The sequence below is a fragment of the Diadema antillarum genome, unplaced genomic scaffold (assembly GCF_040938485.1).
Source record: "Diadema antillarum isolate AM-2024a unplaced genomic scaffold, OU_Dant_1.0 seq00001520_RagTag, whole genome shotgun sequence".
Taxonomy (NCBI): domain Eukaryota; kingdom Metazoa; phylum Echinodermata; class Echinoidea; order Diadematoida; family Diadematidae; genus Diadema; species Diadema antillarum.
Window position 1 is genome coordinate 498,795 of NW_027272252.1, and position 13,838 is coordinate 512,632.

Below are 13,838 nucleotides of genomic sequence, written 5' to 3' on the forward strand. Positions count from 1 at the left end.
GATTCATTCTTTTCCTCTCTTTTGTTTCAATTCCTCGTTAGTAAGCCTGTAAATACGGTGAAGTTCAGGTATGAGTGATGGAGGAGAGAATATGGACACAAAAATGGAGAGGTCAACAGTACCGGAAACGGCAAAATCTGAGCAGTTACTACGGGTAGTCGGTGGGAAGCGGTGTATGGCGTTCGGGTGCAGCAACTCGTCTGTGAATTCGAGTTTTTCCATGCACGCAATGCCGGGGAATATGCCTGTCGGGATGGACCAATTTTCACCTCTACAGAAGGAGTGGATCACATTTATTGGAAGGAAGAGGAAATTCGACTGCAAGGATGCAAAACACTATTCCAACGTCATCGTATGTTCCGGACACTTCAAGCAAGAGGACTTCGACTCGACACAGGTAAAATTTAAAGGACAAGTCCACCCTCATATACATAAGGATTGAGAGAATGCAGCAATATTATTATTAGTAGAACACATCAGTGAAAGTTTGAGGAAAGTTGGACAATCCGTTTAAAAGTTACGAATATTTAAAGTATCTGCGCAGTCACTGCTGGAAGAGAAGACTACTAGAGTGTATGACGTCACATGCGCGATATGCGTACAACTTTGTAAGGAAAATAAAAAGAGAATTTCACAAAACTTTACTTTTTGAATTAAAGTGCATATTTCATTGACTCGCTACTGATGTATGTTAAGGGTAATATTATTCCCCCTGCCTTCTGAAAGAGAGAAGTCAAGTGTTCTTTTGTTATGCGAGAAAAATGGAAATATGTTGAATTTTCTTTATTCTTTCTTTATATCGTTGTACTCTTGTGACATCACAAGTTATAGTAGTCTTCTCATCCAGGCGTGACTGAGCAGAAACTTCAAAAATTCATAACTTTTGAACGGATTGTCGGATTTTCCTCAAACTCTCACTGATGTGTTCTACTAATATTGCTGCATTCACTCAACCCACATGTCTATGAAGGTGAACTTGACAGGTTCATGAACAACTACTGGCGACTTATGGTAGGTGATGTTACAGCAGGGAGCAATAGAGCATACATTGCAAGCAAAATATCGCGTCATTTATTTCTTATTATAATAATATTCACAACGGAGTGGCCTTGTGCAATCAAGATATGATGTACGGTAGGAAATTTCAAGGCCGTATCATTATAACAATTTCATTTTTTCTTTTAATCTATTCCAGTTTGAGATGTTCAGGAGGGGCCATCGCAAAAGACCCCCCAGACTCCTACCCGGTGCTGTCCCCAGTTTGTTAGATGCAGTCCAGCCCTTTCCTCCAGCGTGTTTCATACCACCTGCGCTGGCATCGTCTCCAGAAGATTCAACATCAAACCAGGAATGTCAATATGATCCGCTTGGTGCTGATGAATCTGACTTTGCAGATTTAACTTACTGTATGGATTCAGCTACATTTGATGTTAAACTTGAAGAGCCTGAAGAATATGAGGTGTATATTGTTTTGTTTTATTCAACTTCTAAGATGGTTTTACCTGCCATATTGTATGCTGCCTGAAAGTTTTTTTTGGATGGGAGTAATTTAACCATAATTTACATTTTGTATGCACTTAATTCGGCTACAATGACGACAATTATGATAATTTATAGGCTGCAATTTTTCATGTCTGAATAACCAGTTCAATTTTGCTTCTTTTCAGGAATTTGGTATACAGTTGCATCCATTAATTACAGTGCCTCTCGTTATAACGAACAAGGTTATAAAGAAATTCCAGTTATAACGAAGTAAAAAATTGGGCTGCAATGTCATCCACTCTATGTATTTCTATTGTTTATTTGTTCTGTTATAACGAAATTCCGACGAAAGAAAACTGCTGGTCCCAAGGACTTCGTTATAACGGGAGTCCACTGTATTATGATTTTTTTTCTTCTGTTTTTGTATTGTAAATGTACACAGTGTCACTATTGTGTACTGTATGTTGGTATTAAAACTTACAATGTATTTCATTGAAGTTTTGTATGTAACTTTGATATAAATTGTCATTAATTTGTTCACTTATCAACTTACCACTTCAATCAACTAATTCATTTCTTGACAGTATGCGTCTGTTGTGACGACATGTATGTCTCCTGAGAAAAGACCTTCTACATCTCCGTATGACTGTGTGAGAGAGGAAAAGAGACAAGAGTGGGTATGTACTATAGGCAACTCATGTTATATCCTTATGATTGGCAGTTTGTTTGTTTGTTTGTTTTTAATATTAAAGAATTGTTATAACCAATCAGTATATACTGTATATAGATATTTATAATACAAGTAATCATTTTGGTACCTGATTTTTTTTTCATAGTAACAAAATCTATTTACAATCTTGTTCATTGCAACAAGTCAGCATAGCTCGTCATATCACCATGCTACTGGGTCTTCAATTTTCAATGCAGTTATGATTTTGTAAGAGAAACAGTATAAACTGATAAATGGGTGAAATATAAATGAATCAATTAATTTCAACTTTCATATGAAAAGTAGGAATTTCAGCAAATATGGGTACATTGTATCATGTGTTATTATTGTAAGATACATTTTTTTGTATTTATTCAATGTATGTTTTACTGTTTTGGTTTGTTTCATTTCTGCTATTTGGTAACTTTCAGGAAAGTGGCCAAAACAATTTCAAGTTTGTGGATAGCTCTACTCAAACTCCCCTGCAGCTGAGCACTACTTCATCAACCCAATACGATGTGGAGTGTTGTGATGCCGCTGTACAGGTTCCAGAGCCCAATGCTGCACCTTCATCTCAGGAGTGTGTCAATGACCTTAATGACACACTTCCTCCTCATCACCCAGCTCAGTTCCATTTGGATAAAACTTCTGTATTACAGGTATGTTTGTTTGTTTGTTTGTTTGTTTGTTTGTTTGTTTGTTTGTTTGTTTTTGTTGGGGGGGGGTTGGTGCTAAGCATTTACAGTAGATAGCTTTGTAAACTGCAGTTTTTCATGAATGAATGGCCACTTAAATTTTTGCTCAAGTTTGGGGAATTTCATCTACATTGTACATCACATTCATGATAGTAAAGTTAATTTCATTTTGCTTTTTTGTATTGTGGGTGTAAACAGTATCACTAGTATATGTGACCCTGCATCACAAAACAAACAAAAAGTCGCCAGACATGAAAATTTAGTTACGAGCATATTCTGAAAGAGCAAAGCTTTAAAATGATGTATAACTCAAATCAAATGGACTCTCCTATTCAACCTATCTAAATATTGGAAAGAAAGCACACACTCAGGAAAAGTGTAAACTGAGAAAAGAGACTCTGAAGTACAGTGTCTATTCAAGTGCTTAATCTCTACCTACCCGTGCTGGCTGTGTGATGAATGGGACAAAAAATAGGATGTAAACTACTGGAGTAACAACAATGAAGGGATTATCAGACCAAATTGAAATTGAGCATGCCTTATTAACACACTCTGTCCTTAATTAATGCCAACTTTGAAAGCAGTATCATCATCCTTTCAAAAGTTATAGGAGTTGAAAGTGGAGAGTGTGTACAAGGTTTTTAAGAAATGAAAAGAGGACTCTAAAGGCACACTAAATCACACTATTCTGCCAAAAAAATGTTCGCAAGAAACTGCTAGAAAACATACTTACCTGTCCATTTTATGATCCCAAATTTTAAGATAATGTAGAAGAAGAGTTGCTCTTTCAGAAAATATGAAAAAGTCAAGATCGGCTCGGTTGACCCATTTCACCTATTTTGAGTCCTCACACAAAATCAATGTGTGCGACTTTTTGTTCGTTTTGTGATTCACGAACACATATTGTGTGCCATGGTTTTGAGACTTGAACTTACATTTTTATCTGTGATTGCCATGATATGTAGTCTTGCAAAACACTTTTTTGTGAGTGTAAAAAAATGGGTTGTTAGTTTAGAATTCAGGACAATTGTGCAACTATTGCCATCATATTTCATCAGTCGTCCCTCATACATCTTCCATCCCTCTACATCTTTTTCTCCAGAACCGATGGGTAGATTTCAAACAAATTTCTTACAGACCAGCCTTAATGAAAGGGGAGCCAAATTTGTTGACGTGATGGTACATTTTTAATTTCATTTTGTGTTCTGAATGTAGGAAGATATCACAAGGATAAAAAGTGAAGAAGAGAAGTCTGTCCCATGTGATCTTGGGTGGGTCATTGATTTCCCATCTCCTATCCAGCCACAGTCCTTTCAGGTAAGATTTTCCTGTGTTTGTTTTGCTTGTTTACTGACATGGATTCTTGTACCTGGTGAATTTATGAATTTTTATCTCGACTGCATAGCGGAAGCGAGACACAGGCATCACTTTTCCTCCTGTGGTATAAGTGGCAGCAGCAACATCAGGTGTAATATCTGTAACTTTCATCAGGTTTGAACTATGACCACCAAATGCACAGCACAGGTACATATTAAAAAGGAACAGAAAAAATGTTGGTTGATTTGGAATATTGGTCAAATCTGAAAAGTTGAAAGGTCAGGTGATCAGTGAACTTTGTGTGGTCATCACTGTACTGGTAGTAGTGGTAGTAGTGTTATTAACAGTGTACTCTCAATAACTTTTCACATATTTGAACTAAGGCGATATAACTCACACCACAGTTACATCATATGATGCCATTCGAGTTTGAATATTAGTAAACACAAGGTCAAAGGTCAAAAGTCAATGAACTGACAATGAAGAATACTATACTCACAAATTGTGATAGAATTATGCCAGAGAGACATCCCTTCATGTTTGCTCTGTTTTACTAATATGATTAACACGAGGCATTGCAGGGAGACATTGAAGTTATAAATGCTCGAGTCTAGGGGAAGGTGCATTCCAGTGTTTAACAGTACTAAAAAAATAATAAACATAATCTTTGTGCTGGAAGAGTTGTTTGTTTGGTTGTTGTTGTTGCTGTTGCTGTTGCTGTTTTTGTTTTGGAAGTAGTATCTTGGTAACTTGAAATATAATAGTAGACAAAAAGTTTTGAAATATATGGCACATAAAGATGTAGGTATTCTTTTGAGAACATATGTGATTATTAGGGAAAATGAATAATATAATCAACATGCATTTGCATTAAGTTGCTGAAACCCTGTGCTTCGTTTGCAGATAGGTAGATATGTTGTGTGCTGTAGTGCTTTATTTGCCCACAAATGTCTGGAAACTTATTGTCAATGAATAGAGATAGAGGAAACATTAAAAATAAAACAATAACAAACTGATTTCTTCAGGGGTCGGATAGCCTACCACCGGATGCAAGTGGTCAACCAACATCTCACCCTGGTCCATCAACGTCAACCTGTAATGATCTACCCACTTTGCAGAGTTTTCCAGAAGATTCATCATCCAATGAGGAATGTCAACATGATAAACATGATGGTGATGAACCAGATTTCATGGATTCAGTTGACTGTATGGATTCAGTAATATGTACATGTGATGCTGAACATGAAGACTCTGAACCACATGAGGTAATCTCTCATTTTATGTCATGTTACCCAGAATGTTTTGGTGTTACATTTGTAGTTTATCAAACTTAGTAAGTTCTTGATTTCTATCTGCCCATCTGCAGTGTTTTCATTTTTTTTTCTTGTCTTTTTTTTTTAAATATCTTATGTAATATTTGGTTCCCCGGTGTACAAATAAAATTTCTTCCTTTTTTTTTTTTTGGGTGGGGGGGGGGGGGGGGTGGAGGGGTTACCCATAAAAGGATGAAAATGATTTCCACTGCTTTATACAAGAAGATATTGTTTGGTCTCAACAGTTGATGAATGGTAATGCATTAAAAAAATTGTACCATTTGATTGATTTCTTTTTCCTCTCTCTGAGTAGGTAACAGTATAATTCTGTGCTGAATTTGGTGATTAAAATGGGCTTTATTTGAAATACTGTCCAAAATTATAATAAAAAAAAACTTGGAAAAAAAGTACAACAAATTGCATTGTTGTTATTGCTGGAGTACTTCCCTTTATTAATCCCCCTAATCCTTGGGGGGGGGGGGGGGGGGAGCATGCCATGAAGCATTCTGCCTGACAAATTTGTCCCACAAATTTGCTCTCGGCCAATCAGATGCAAGGATTTCACTAGCTGATAACAGTTTGTCCAAAACTGACAAATCACTTCATGAAATGCCCCCCTTGAGTGCTACCATGGCCTTCCTGGTGGACGGAGGCACATTGCTACACCTGAGTGAGCTTGCTAGCTCTCCAAGTAGGTCAAGTTTGGATAATGACTGAATGCTAATGTAAACATAGCTTGGCAAGTTCAGCTTATCCCATTAGAGACTAATCCCAAGTACTCAGGCTGATGTCTATTGGAAATACACGACAAAGCGAAATTAGTTTGTCCTCGATGGGTTAAGGTCGATGCACTTGAAGGGTTGATGGTGGCATGTAATCAGTCCAAATTGGTGTTGTTGGGTAGCAAAGCCTGTAGTAGCCTTATCTTAGGTGTGTAGTCTGGTCCTGGTAATCACTGATTGTGTAATAATTTTTGTTTACAGGTTACAATGGCATTGCCCGAATCACCACATAACGAAGATTTCGATCCGAAGATGATTGTCAAGATCAAAGAAGAGCCTGATTGGGGTGAGTTAAAGGGAATGTTTCCCCAAGTATACATGTGGATTAAATGACTGAGTGCAGCAGTACGAGGGGAACATTTAAGTGACAGTTTGACGAAACTCAATCTTTTTTAAAATGAGGATTTTTTTCAAAGTATTGGCACCTCAATCACTGAATGAGAAGACTTCTAATAACAAAGATTGGTGATGTTAATACAAAACAATGTGACAGAAACTTACTAGAATATCACAAACTTTAATTTTTCAATGAAAATAAGACGTACCTTTGACTTGTTACTGACATATGCTAAGAATAATGTTGGTGACATTGTTTTATCAGGAGACAATAGGGACACCACTGCTGAGATGATGTTTCAGGTGAAGAGGGAACCGGGTGCATTGGCTGGATCCGAAGGTGCAGCAGATGTAACTCCAGACAATGCAGAGAGCTGTGGAGAGTCAGAATCCAACGCCATGGTGATAAGAACGGAGCACTCGCAGTCAGAAGGTACTTGTTGTTGTGCTTGTTTGTTTTTTTATCTGTTTGGTACTCCTACCAACTTGGGTAGGGTGCAAAACACAGTCAGCTTGGAGGCAAAACTCAGTATGTTTACTATCCGGAACATTTACACCACTTATGCATGCAGGAAGTATCTGGATATTCCACTATCCAATCGCTTTGAAGCCACCGTGCCACCATCTTACCATACACATTGCCAAACATGGTTACAGTTTGTTTATATTCTGAAGGATCTTTATTCTGAAGGTTTGTTATTTAGAATATTAGTAATTCCAAAGATTCATTATTCCGAAGGTCTGTTAATCCGAAAATGAAATAAGGTTTGTTATTCTGAAGGTTCGTTAATCCGAAAATGAAATAAGGCTTGTTATTCAGAAGGTTCCTTACGGACCCTAAATACTGGTTAGTGATAAGGTTAGAGTAAGTAATAGGGTAAGGGTAAGGATTAGGTTCATGATTAGGATTAGGGTTAGGTTGAGGGGCATGGTCCAGGGTTATTGCCCTAGACCCATATATTCAGCACACAGGTAAAGTTCATGTGGAATGTGTGTTAACTTCCATGAATGCCCAATCTGAGTAGCAATACATAGGCTGATGTGATGACAATTCAAAAAGTTAAGATCAGTGCTGGAACAGCATCTACGGACTCATAAACACTTGTTTAATTTCAATCCAGTTTCCAAAATGACTCAAACAACTCAGAATATAGTTGCTATATATATATGGGGTATGACAACTGGACCAGAATCTAGCTTGGGGTAAAGCAGAGGAACTGTACTCAGAAAGATTTCAAAGAAGTCGCAAGTGTAAGTGCTTACGTCATTGAATGAGATTTTTTACCCACCATATCCCTCTTGCCCTAGGTGTCTCAATAGTTACCTGGCAATGCTTGAGTGATAATGACAGGGCCGTCTGGTATAGCAGAGTACCACTGAAGAGAATACTTTGGATAATTTAGACTTTTTTCTAGCTTTATTTGACTGTTTATCTTCAATACATATAGGTGGACATTGTTAGTACATCATATTGTATTTCATCGCTGTTCACTTTAAATTTTGCAAGCCTCGATATTGAGACTCTGCATAGTTGCATATGAAAATACGTGAGAGATCCCGCCTGCGTGCAGATGTTCAGTTCATTCGTAGCTTTTTCTAGAAAGGAGCAAAGTTGCTTTGCTCCTGTGATTCAACATGATTTTCACTGAAATTTCACAGTTCACCTCAATTTCATTAGTGTTTTACCCATTATTACAGTTCCTAGTATGTCAAACAAAAAGTTGAAAGAACAAACAGAGAAATATCTAGTTTCTTTGATTTCTCTGTCTGTTGCCTTGCCCTTGCCAGCCAGGGTTCAATACATACAGGTGGACATTGTTAGTACATCATATTGTATTTCATCGCTGTTCACTTTAAATTTTACCGATATAAAAAGAATATGAGTACGATGAATAATAAGATATTGCAGAATTTTTTCCCTAATTACATGTCTGATAATATTTCGAGAAGATTTCTTAATTATTCACTTCGTTCAAATCAGAATTTGAATCTTTCAAAGCCAAATTCTAATAACTTTAAAAGGACTTTTTTTTACAGGGGAATATCAATGTATAATCAATTGCCCAATGAAATTCGTAACGCATTAACTTTAAGATCTTTTCAAATGTTGTTATCTGATTATTTAGATAGAGCATTATGTTAAAAAAAAAGGACTCAATGGAGTACCAAATGTAACAGCCATTTCTTTGGGGGGGGGGGGGGGGAGGGGGAGGGGGTATATGAGTCTTGCCTTTTCTTTTGTAAGTTTGTTCTCCTCTTTTTCTTTTTCTTGCTCTGCTTTTCTCTACCCATCTCTGATTATTGTTGACTCTCACTGTACCAGTTCGGTATATTTCTTATGTTTTGTGTATACAGTGTATTATTCTTGTATTGTATTGTAAATTCGGGACCCTGCGGAAGAACAGACATATTTTGAAAATATGACTGAACAGGCAATCCCCCATTTCTTCTGTACGTATATGCAATGTATATGCAACTTGTAATGAGTGTATTTTTATATGAAGACAGAAATAAAAACAAACAACAAACAAACAACAAGCGCAGTATGTAGGCTACAGGCCGCAGCCTAGCTGCGTCTGCATGAGAAGGCAGTATGTGTAGTACTTAACAAGCTGTTTGCGTTGTGATGGCCAGTAGCTAGGGAAGAAAAAAACCTAAACGAGGTGAAACCTCACTCAGATGCTAGATTGTGATCCACTAGTAGTGACATTTCTAAGTCGGACATAGCCCAAAATATCTTCCTTCCTGAATTCTTGATGCCCTGCCAGGCTCTCTGACATACTACATGCAAGACGACCATGATGTACTCAAAACACATGGAGAATCCTAGCAAGCTATGAATTTTACAAATTCTAACATCCATTGATAAGAAACGCATTCTTGATATTGGATTTCATTAATGAAAAACATTGTCTTACCCATAAAGGTGAGCAATTCTCTCACACACATTACTAAGTTATCAGTATCGATTAAAAGATGATGGGTAGTCCCACATGTGCAAATTAATGTCTTAATGTTATGTTGTTTTTTTATGTCTACTGATATAACGAGACATCGGCTGTATCAAGGAAAATGACTCAGTCCCAACCAGCTCGTTATATCAAGTTTCTCCTGTACAGTGTATTCTCATACACAGTAATGTGTAGTCTTGATATTAAGACTTACGTTACAGAACAAAAAGATGTCATGATAACTTACCTCCATGAAGTTTGATCTTTGTTTTATGAGTAAGGCAAAGAGGAGAGACTATGTGCTCTCCTCTCCCACCCATTACATTTTATCTTACTATCAAAGACTTTCATTGTGGTAAGTTCTCATCTTTATTTCATGTCAGAATCCTGTAGACACTTAATCTCTTTAAAGATTGAACATGTGCACGCAAGGCATGATGTGTTACATATTCTCATACGCATTTAATGTGTTGTCTCTTCTCTTGGCCTTAGTAATAAAGAAAGATCTAATTTTGAAAAGGAGAGTTCTTGTTGAATCTTTCTGTTCTCCTGTGTATGTAGATGTGCTTTAATGATTCCTCTCTTTCTCTCTCCCCCTTTCTGTCTATCTCCTCCATCTAAATGGGCCAACAGATGCCAAACTATGGACAGCCAATGGGCAGGGATTTACCTCCTCTCAAGATCAGGAAAGAGAGCATGTAATCCACCAAGGGGAGCCTATCCAATGCTGTGACGTCTCTATCAGAGAGGGGGATAGAAAGACTGAAGAAAGGAGAGAACAGTTTTCAAAGTGTAGTGTGTGCTCCAAAGTGCTCTTCAGGGGTGGCTTGTGTCCAGACCGCAGTGGCACATCTTGCAGTCTTCTTTTGTGTACTACTTGCCAAGCCTCTGACATACTGAATGAACCAAAATTAATGGAAGATATTGTAAGAGCAACCTCAGGAGTCACTGTGTCAGTCTCGCCAGGAAGTAAAAATCAGGATGTGCTTGAAAGCACAGAAGGGAAGCCAAAGAAGTCGCAGAAAGATGAGAGTCAGAGTGGATCACAAGAAAAACGCAAAACATGTGATGAGGGAACAAGAAAGGTCATAAGGAAAGTCAAAGATGGCAAAGTGGCAAAATCTAGTGTAAAGAGACGTAGGGGCCTATCGATACCACACACATGCTCTGTGTGCAGGAAGAGGTTCACGCGGAAGGAACACCTTGTAACACACATGAGAATCCACACAGGTGAGAAGCCGTACAAATGCAAGGACTGTGGCAAGGCCTTCTCAGACAGCAGTACCTTCTCCAAGCACCTCAAAATTCATGCCAAGGGGAAAGGGTTGCCGTTGAGAGGAATTGCCAAAAGAAATTTAAAAGATCACATAGTAACAAGAGAAGATAACAAATACCATGAAGCCAGAGTTCAAAATTATGACAGATACCACGACATATCCATGGTGAATGGTGATGACAAATATCACAAAACTAGAGCAGAAGATGATGTCAGATACCACAAAGCCAGAGAGAAAGATGACGATAGATACCATAATGCCATGGTGGTAAGAGAGGATGAGAAAAGGCAGGATCCCATGGTGGAAGATGGTGCCCCTGCCACTGTATCTCCTGACCCCACTCTTGCTTATGATAAACACAGTGGTCCAGCGAGACCACACACATGCTCTGTGTGCAGGAAGAGGTTTACACGGAAGGAACACCTTGTAACACACATGAGAATCCACACAGGTGAGAAGCCTTACCAATGCAAGGAATGCTGCAAGGCCTTCTCAGACAGCAGTACCTTCTCCAAGCACCTCACGATTCATGCCAAGCGGAAAGGGTTGCCGGTAAGAGGAAAAGAGAAAAGGAATTTAAATGATTACATATTGGCAAGAGAGGATGACAACAATGAAGCCAGAATGGAAAATGATGACAGATACCATGAGGTCATGGTGGACGATGATGAAGAATACTACGAAGCTAGAGCAGAAGATGATGACAGATACCACAAAGCCAAACTGGAAGATGATGATAGATACCATAATGCCATGGTGTTAATAGAAGATGAGAAATGCCAGGATCCTATGGTAGATTATGGTGCCCCTGCCACTGTATCTCCTGACCACACTCTTGCTGATGATAAACATTGTGGTCAAGCGAGACCACACACATGCTCTGTGTGCAGGAAGAGGTTTACACGGAAGGAACACCTTGTAACACACATGAGAATCCACACAGGTGAGAAGCCTTACCAATGCAAGGAATGCAGCAAGGCCTTCTCAGACAGCAGTACCTTCTCCAAGCACCTCACAATTCATGCCAAGCGGAAAGGGTTGCCATTGAGAGGAATCGCCAAAAGGAATTTAAAAGATTACATAGTTACAAGAGGTGACAAATGCCATGAAGCCAGAGCAAAAGATAATGACAGATACCACAGATCCATGGTGGAAGATCATGACAGATATCATGAAGCCATAGTGGAAGATGTTGAAAAATGCTATGAAGCCATAGTGGAAGATGATGACTTATACCAAGAATCGAGAGCGGAAGATGATGTAATGTACCATGAAGCCAGCCACGAAGCCAGCCACAAAGCCAGATTGGAAAATGAAAGATATCAGAAAGCCAGAGTGGAAGATGATGGCAGGTACCAAGAAGTCAGAGTGGTGGAAGATGATGACAGATTCTACAAAGCCAGACCGGGAGGTGACGACGGACACCACGAAGCTGGTGTGGAAGATGATGAGAGATACCAGAAAGCCAGAGTTGAAGATGATGGCAGGTACCAAGAAGTCAGAGTGGTGGAAGATGACAGATTCTACAAAGCCAGACCGGGAGGTGATGACGGACACCACGAAGCTGGTGTGGAAGATGATGAGAGATACCAGAAAGCCAGAGTGGAAGATGATGGCAGGTACCAAGAAGTCAGAGTGGTGGAAGATGATGACATATTCTACAAAGCCAGACCGGGAGGTGACGACGGACACCACAAAGCTGGTGTGGAAGATGATAAGAGATACCAGAAAGCCAGAGTGGAAGATGATGGCAGGTACCAAGAAGTCAGAGTGGTGGAAGATGATGACATATTCTACAAAGCCAGGCCGGGAGGTGGCGACGGACACCACGAAGCTGGTGTGGAAGATGATGAGAGATACCAGAAAGCCAGAGTGGAAGATGATGAGAGATACCAGAAAGCCAGAGTGGAAGATGATGACGGATACCAAGAAGCCAGAGCGGTGGAAGATGATGACAGATTCTACAAAGCCAGACCGGAAGGTGACGACAGACACCACGAAGCTGGTGTGGAAGATGATGACACATACGATATCATGGTGTTAATAGAGGATGAAAAAAGCCAGGATCCCATTGGGGAAGATGGTCCTCCTCTCACTATATCTCCTGACCCCACTCTTGCTGGAGAGAAACATAATGGGTCAGTGAGACCATTCATGTGCTCTGTGTGCGGAAAGAGGTTCAAGCGGAAAGACCACCTTGTGACACACATAAGAGTCCACACGGGAGAGAGGCCCTACCACTGCAAGGACTGTGGAAGGTCATACTCAGACAGCAGTTACTTCTCCAAGCACCTCACTCTTCATGCCAAGCAGCAAGGGTTGCCGTTAAAAGGAAAGGTGAAAAGGAATTTAAAAAGTTACATAGTTACAAGAGAGGATGACACATACCATGAAGACAGCATGGAAAATGATGACATATACTGGAAAGACATGGTAGAAGATGATGACAAATACCACGAAGTCAGAGCAGAAGATGATGAAAGGTACCTCAAAGCCAGAGTGGAAGATCATGGCACATATCGTGAAGACAGAGCTGACAATGATTACAGATACCATGAAGCCATGGTGGAAAATGACAAATTCCATGAAACTAGAGCAGAAGATGATGCCATGGTGTCAATAGAGAATGACAGGTGCCACAATGTCATGGTGCTAATAGAGGATGGCATAAGCCAGGATCCCATGGTGGAAGATGGTCATCCTGCCACTATATCTCCTGACCCCACTCTTGCTGGAGAGATACATAGCAGACCAGCGAGACCACACACATGCTCCGTGTGCAGGAAGAGGTTCACACGGAAGGACCACCTTGTAACACACATGAGAATCCACACAGGTGAGAAGCCATACCAATGTAAGGAATGTGGCAAGGCGATCTCAGACAGCAGTTCATTCTCCAAGCACCTCGCCATTCATGCTAAGCGGAAAGGGCTGCCTTTAAGAGGAAAAGCCAAAAGAAATTTAAAAGATTACATA

General features: G+C 39.5%; 1 protein-coding gene across 1 annotated transcript in view; it reads left to right on the forward strand.

The window, feature by feature from the left end:
- The first annotated feature begins 63 nt into the window (after positions 1-63).
- The window catches only part of LOC139710301 (uncharacterized), a 32,917-nt gene continuing 19,142 nt past the window's right edge, over positions 64-13,838 (forward strand). Inside the window, exons 1-10 of the mRNA XM_071622228.1 lie at positions 64-397; positions 1,196-1,459; positions 2,067-2,159; positions 2,623-2,850; positions 4,102-4,203; positions 6,500-6,584; positions 6,900-7,067; positions 10,219-11,407; positions 11,729-11,899; positions 13,010-13,776. Of these exons, the coding sequence (XP_071478329.1) occupies positions 71-397; positions 1,196-1,459; positions 2,067-2,159; positions 2,623-2,850; positions 4,102-4,203; positions 6,500-6,584; positions 6,900-7,067; positions 10,219-11,407; positions 11,729-11,899; positions 13,010-13,776 (3,394 nt within the window). The 5' untranslated portion in view covers positions 64-70. The remainder of the gene's footprint in view (positions 398-1,195; positions 1,460-2,066; positions 2,160-2,622; positions 2,851-4,101; positions 4,204-6,499; positions 6,585-6,899; positions 7,068-10,218; positions 11,408-11,728; positions 11,900-13,009; positions 13,777-13,838) is intronic.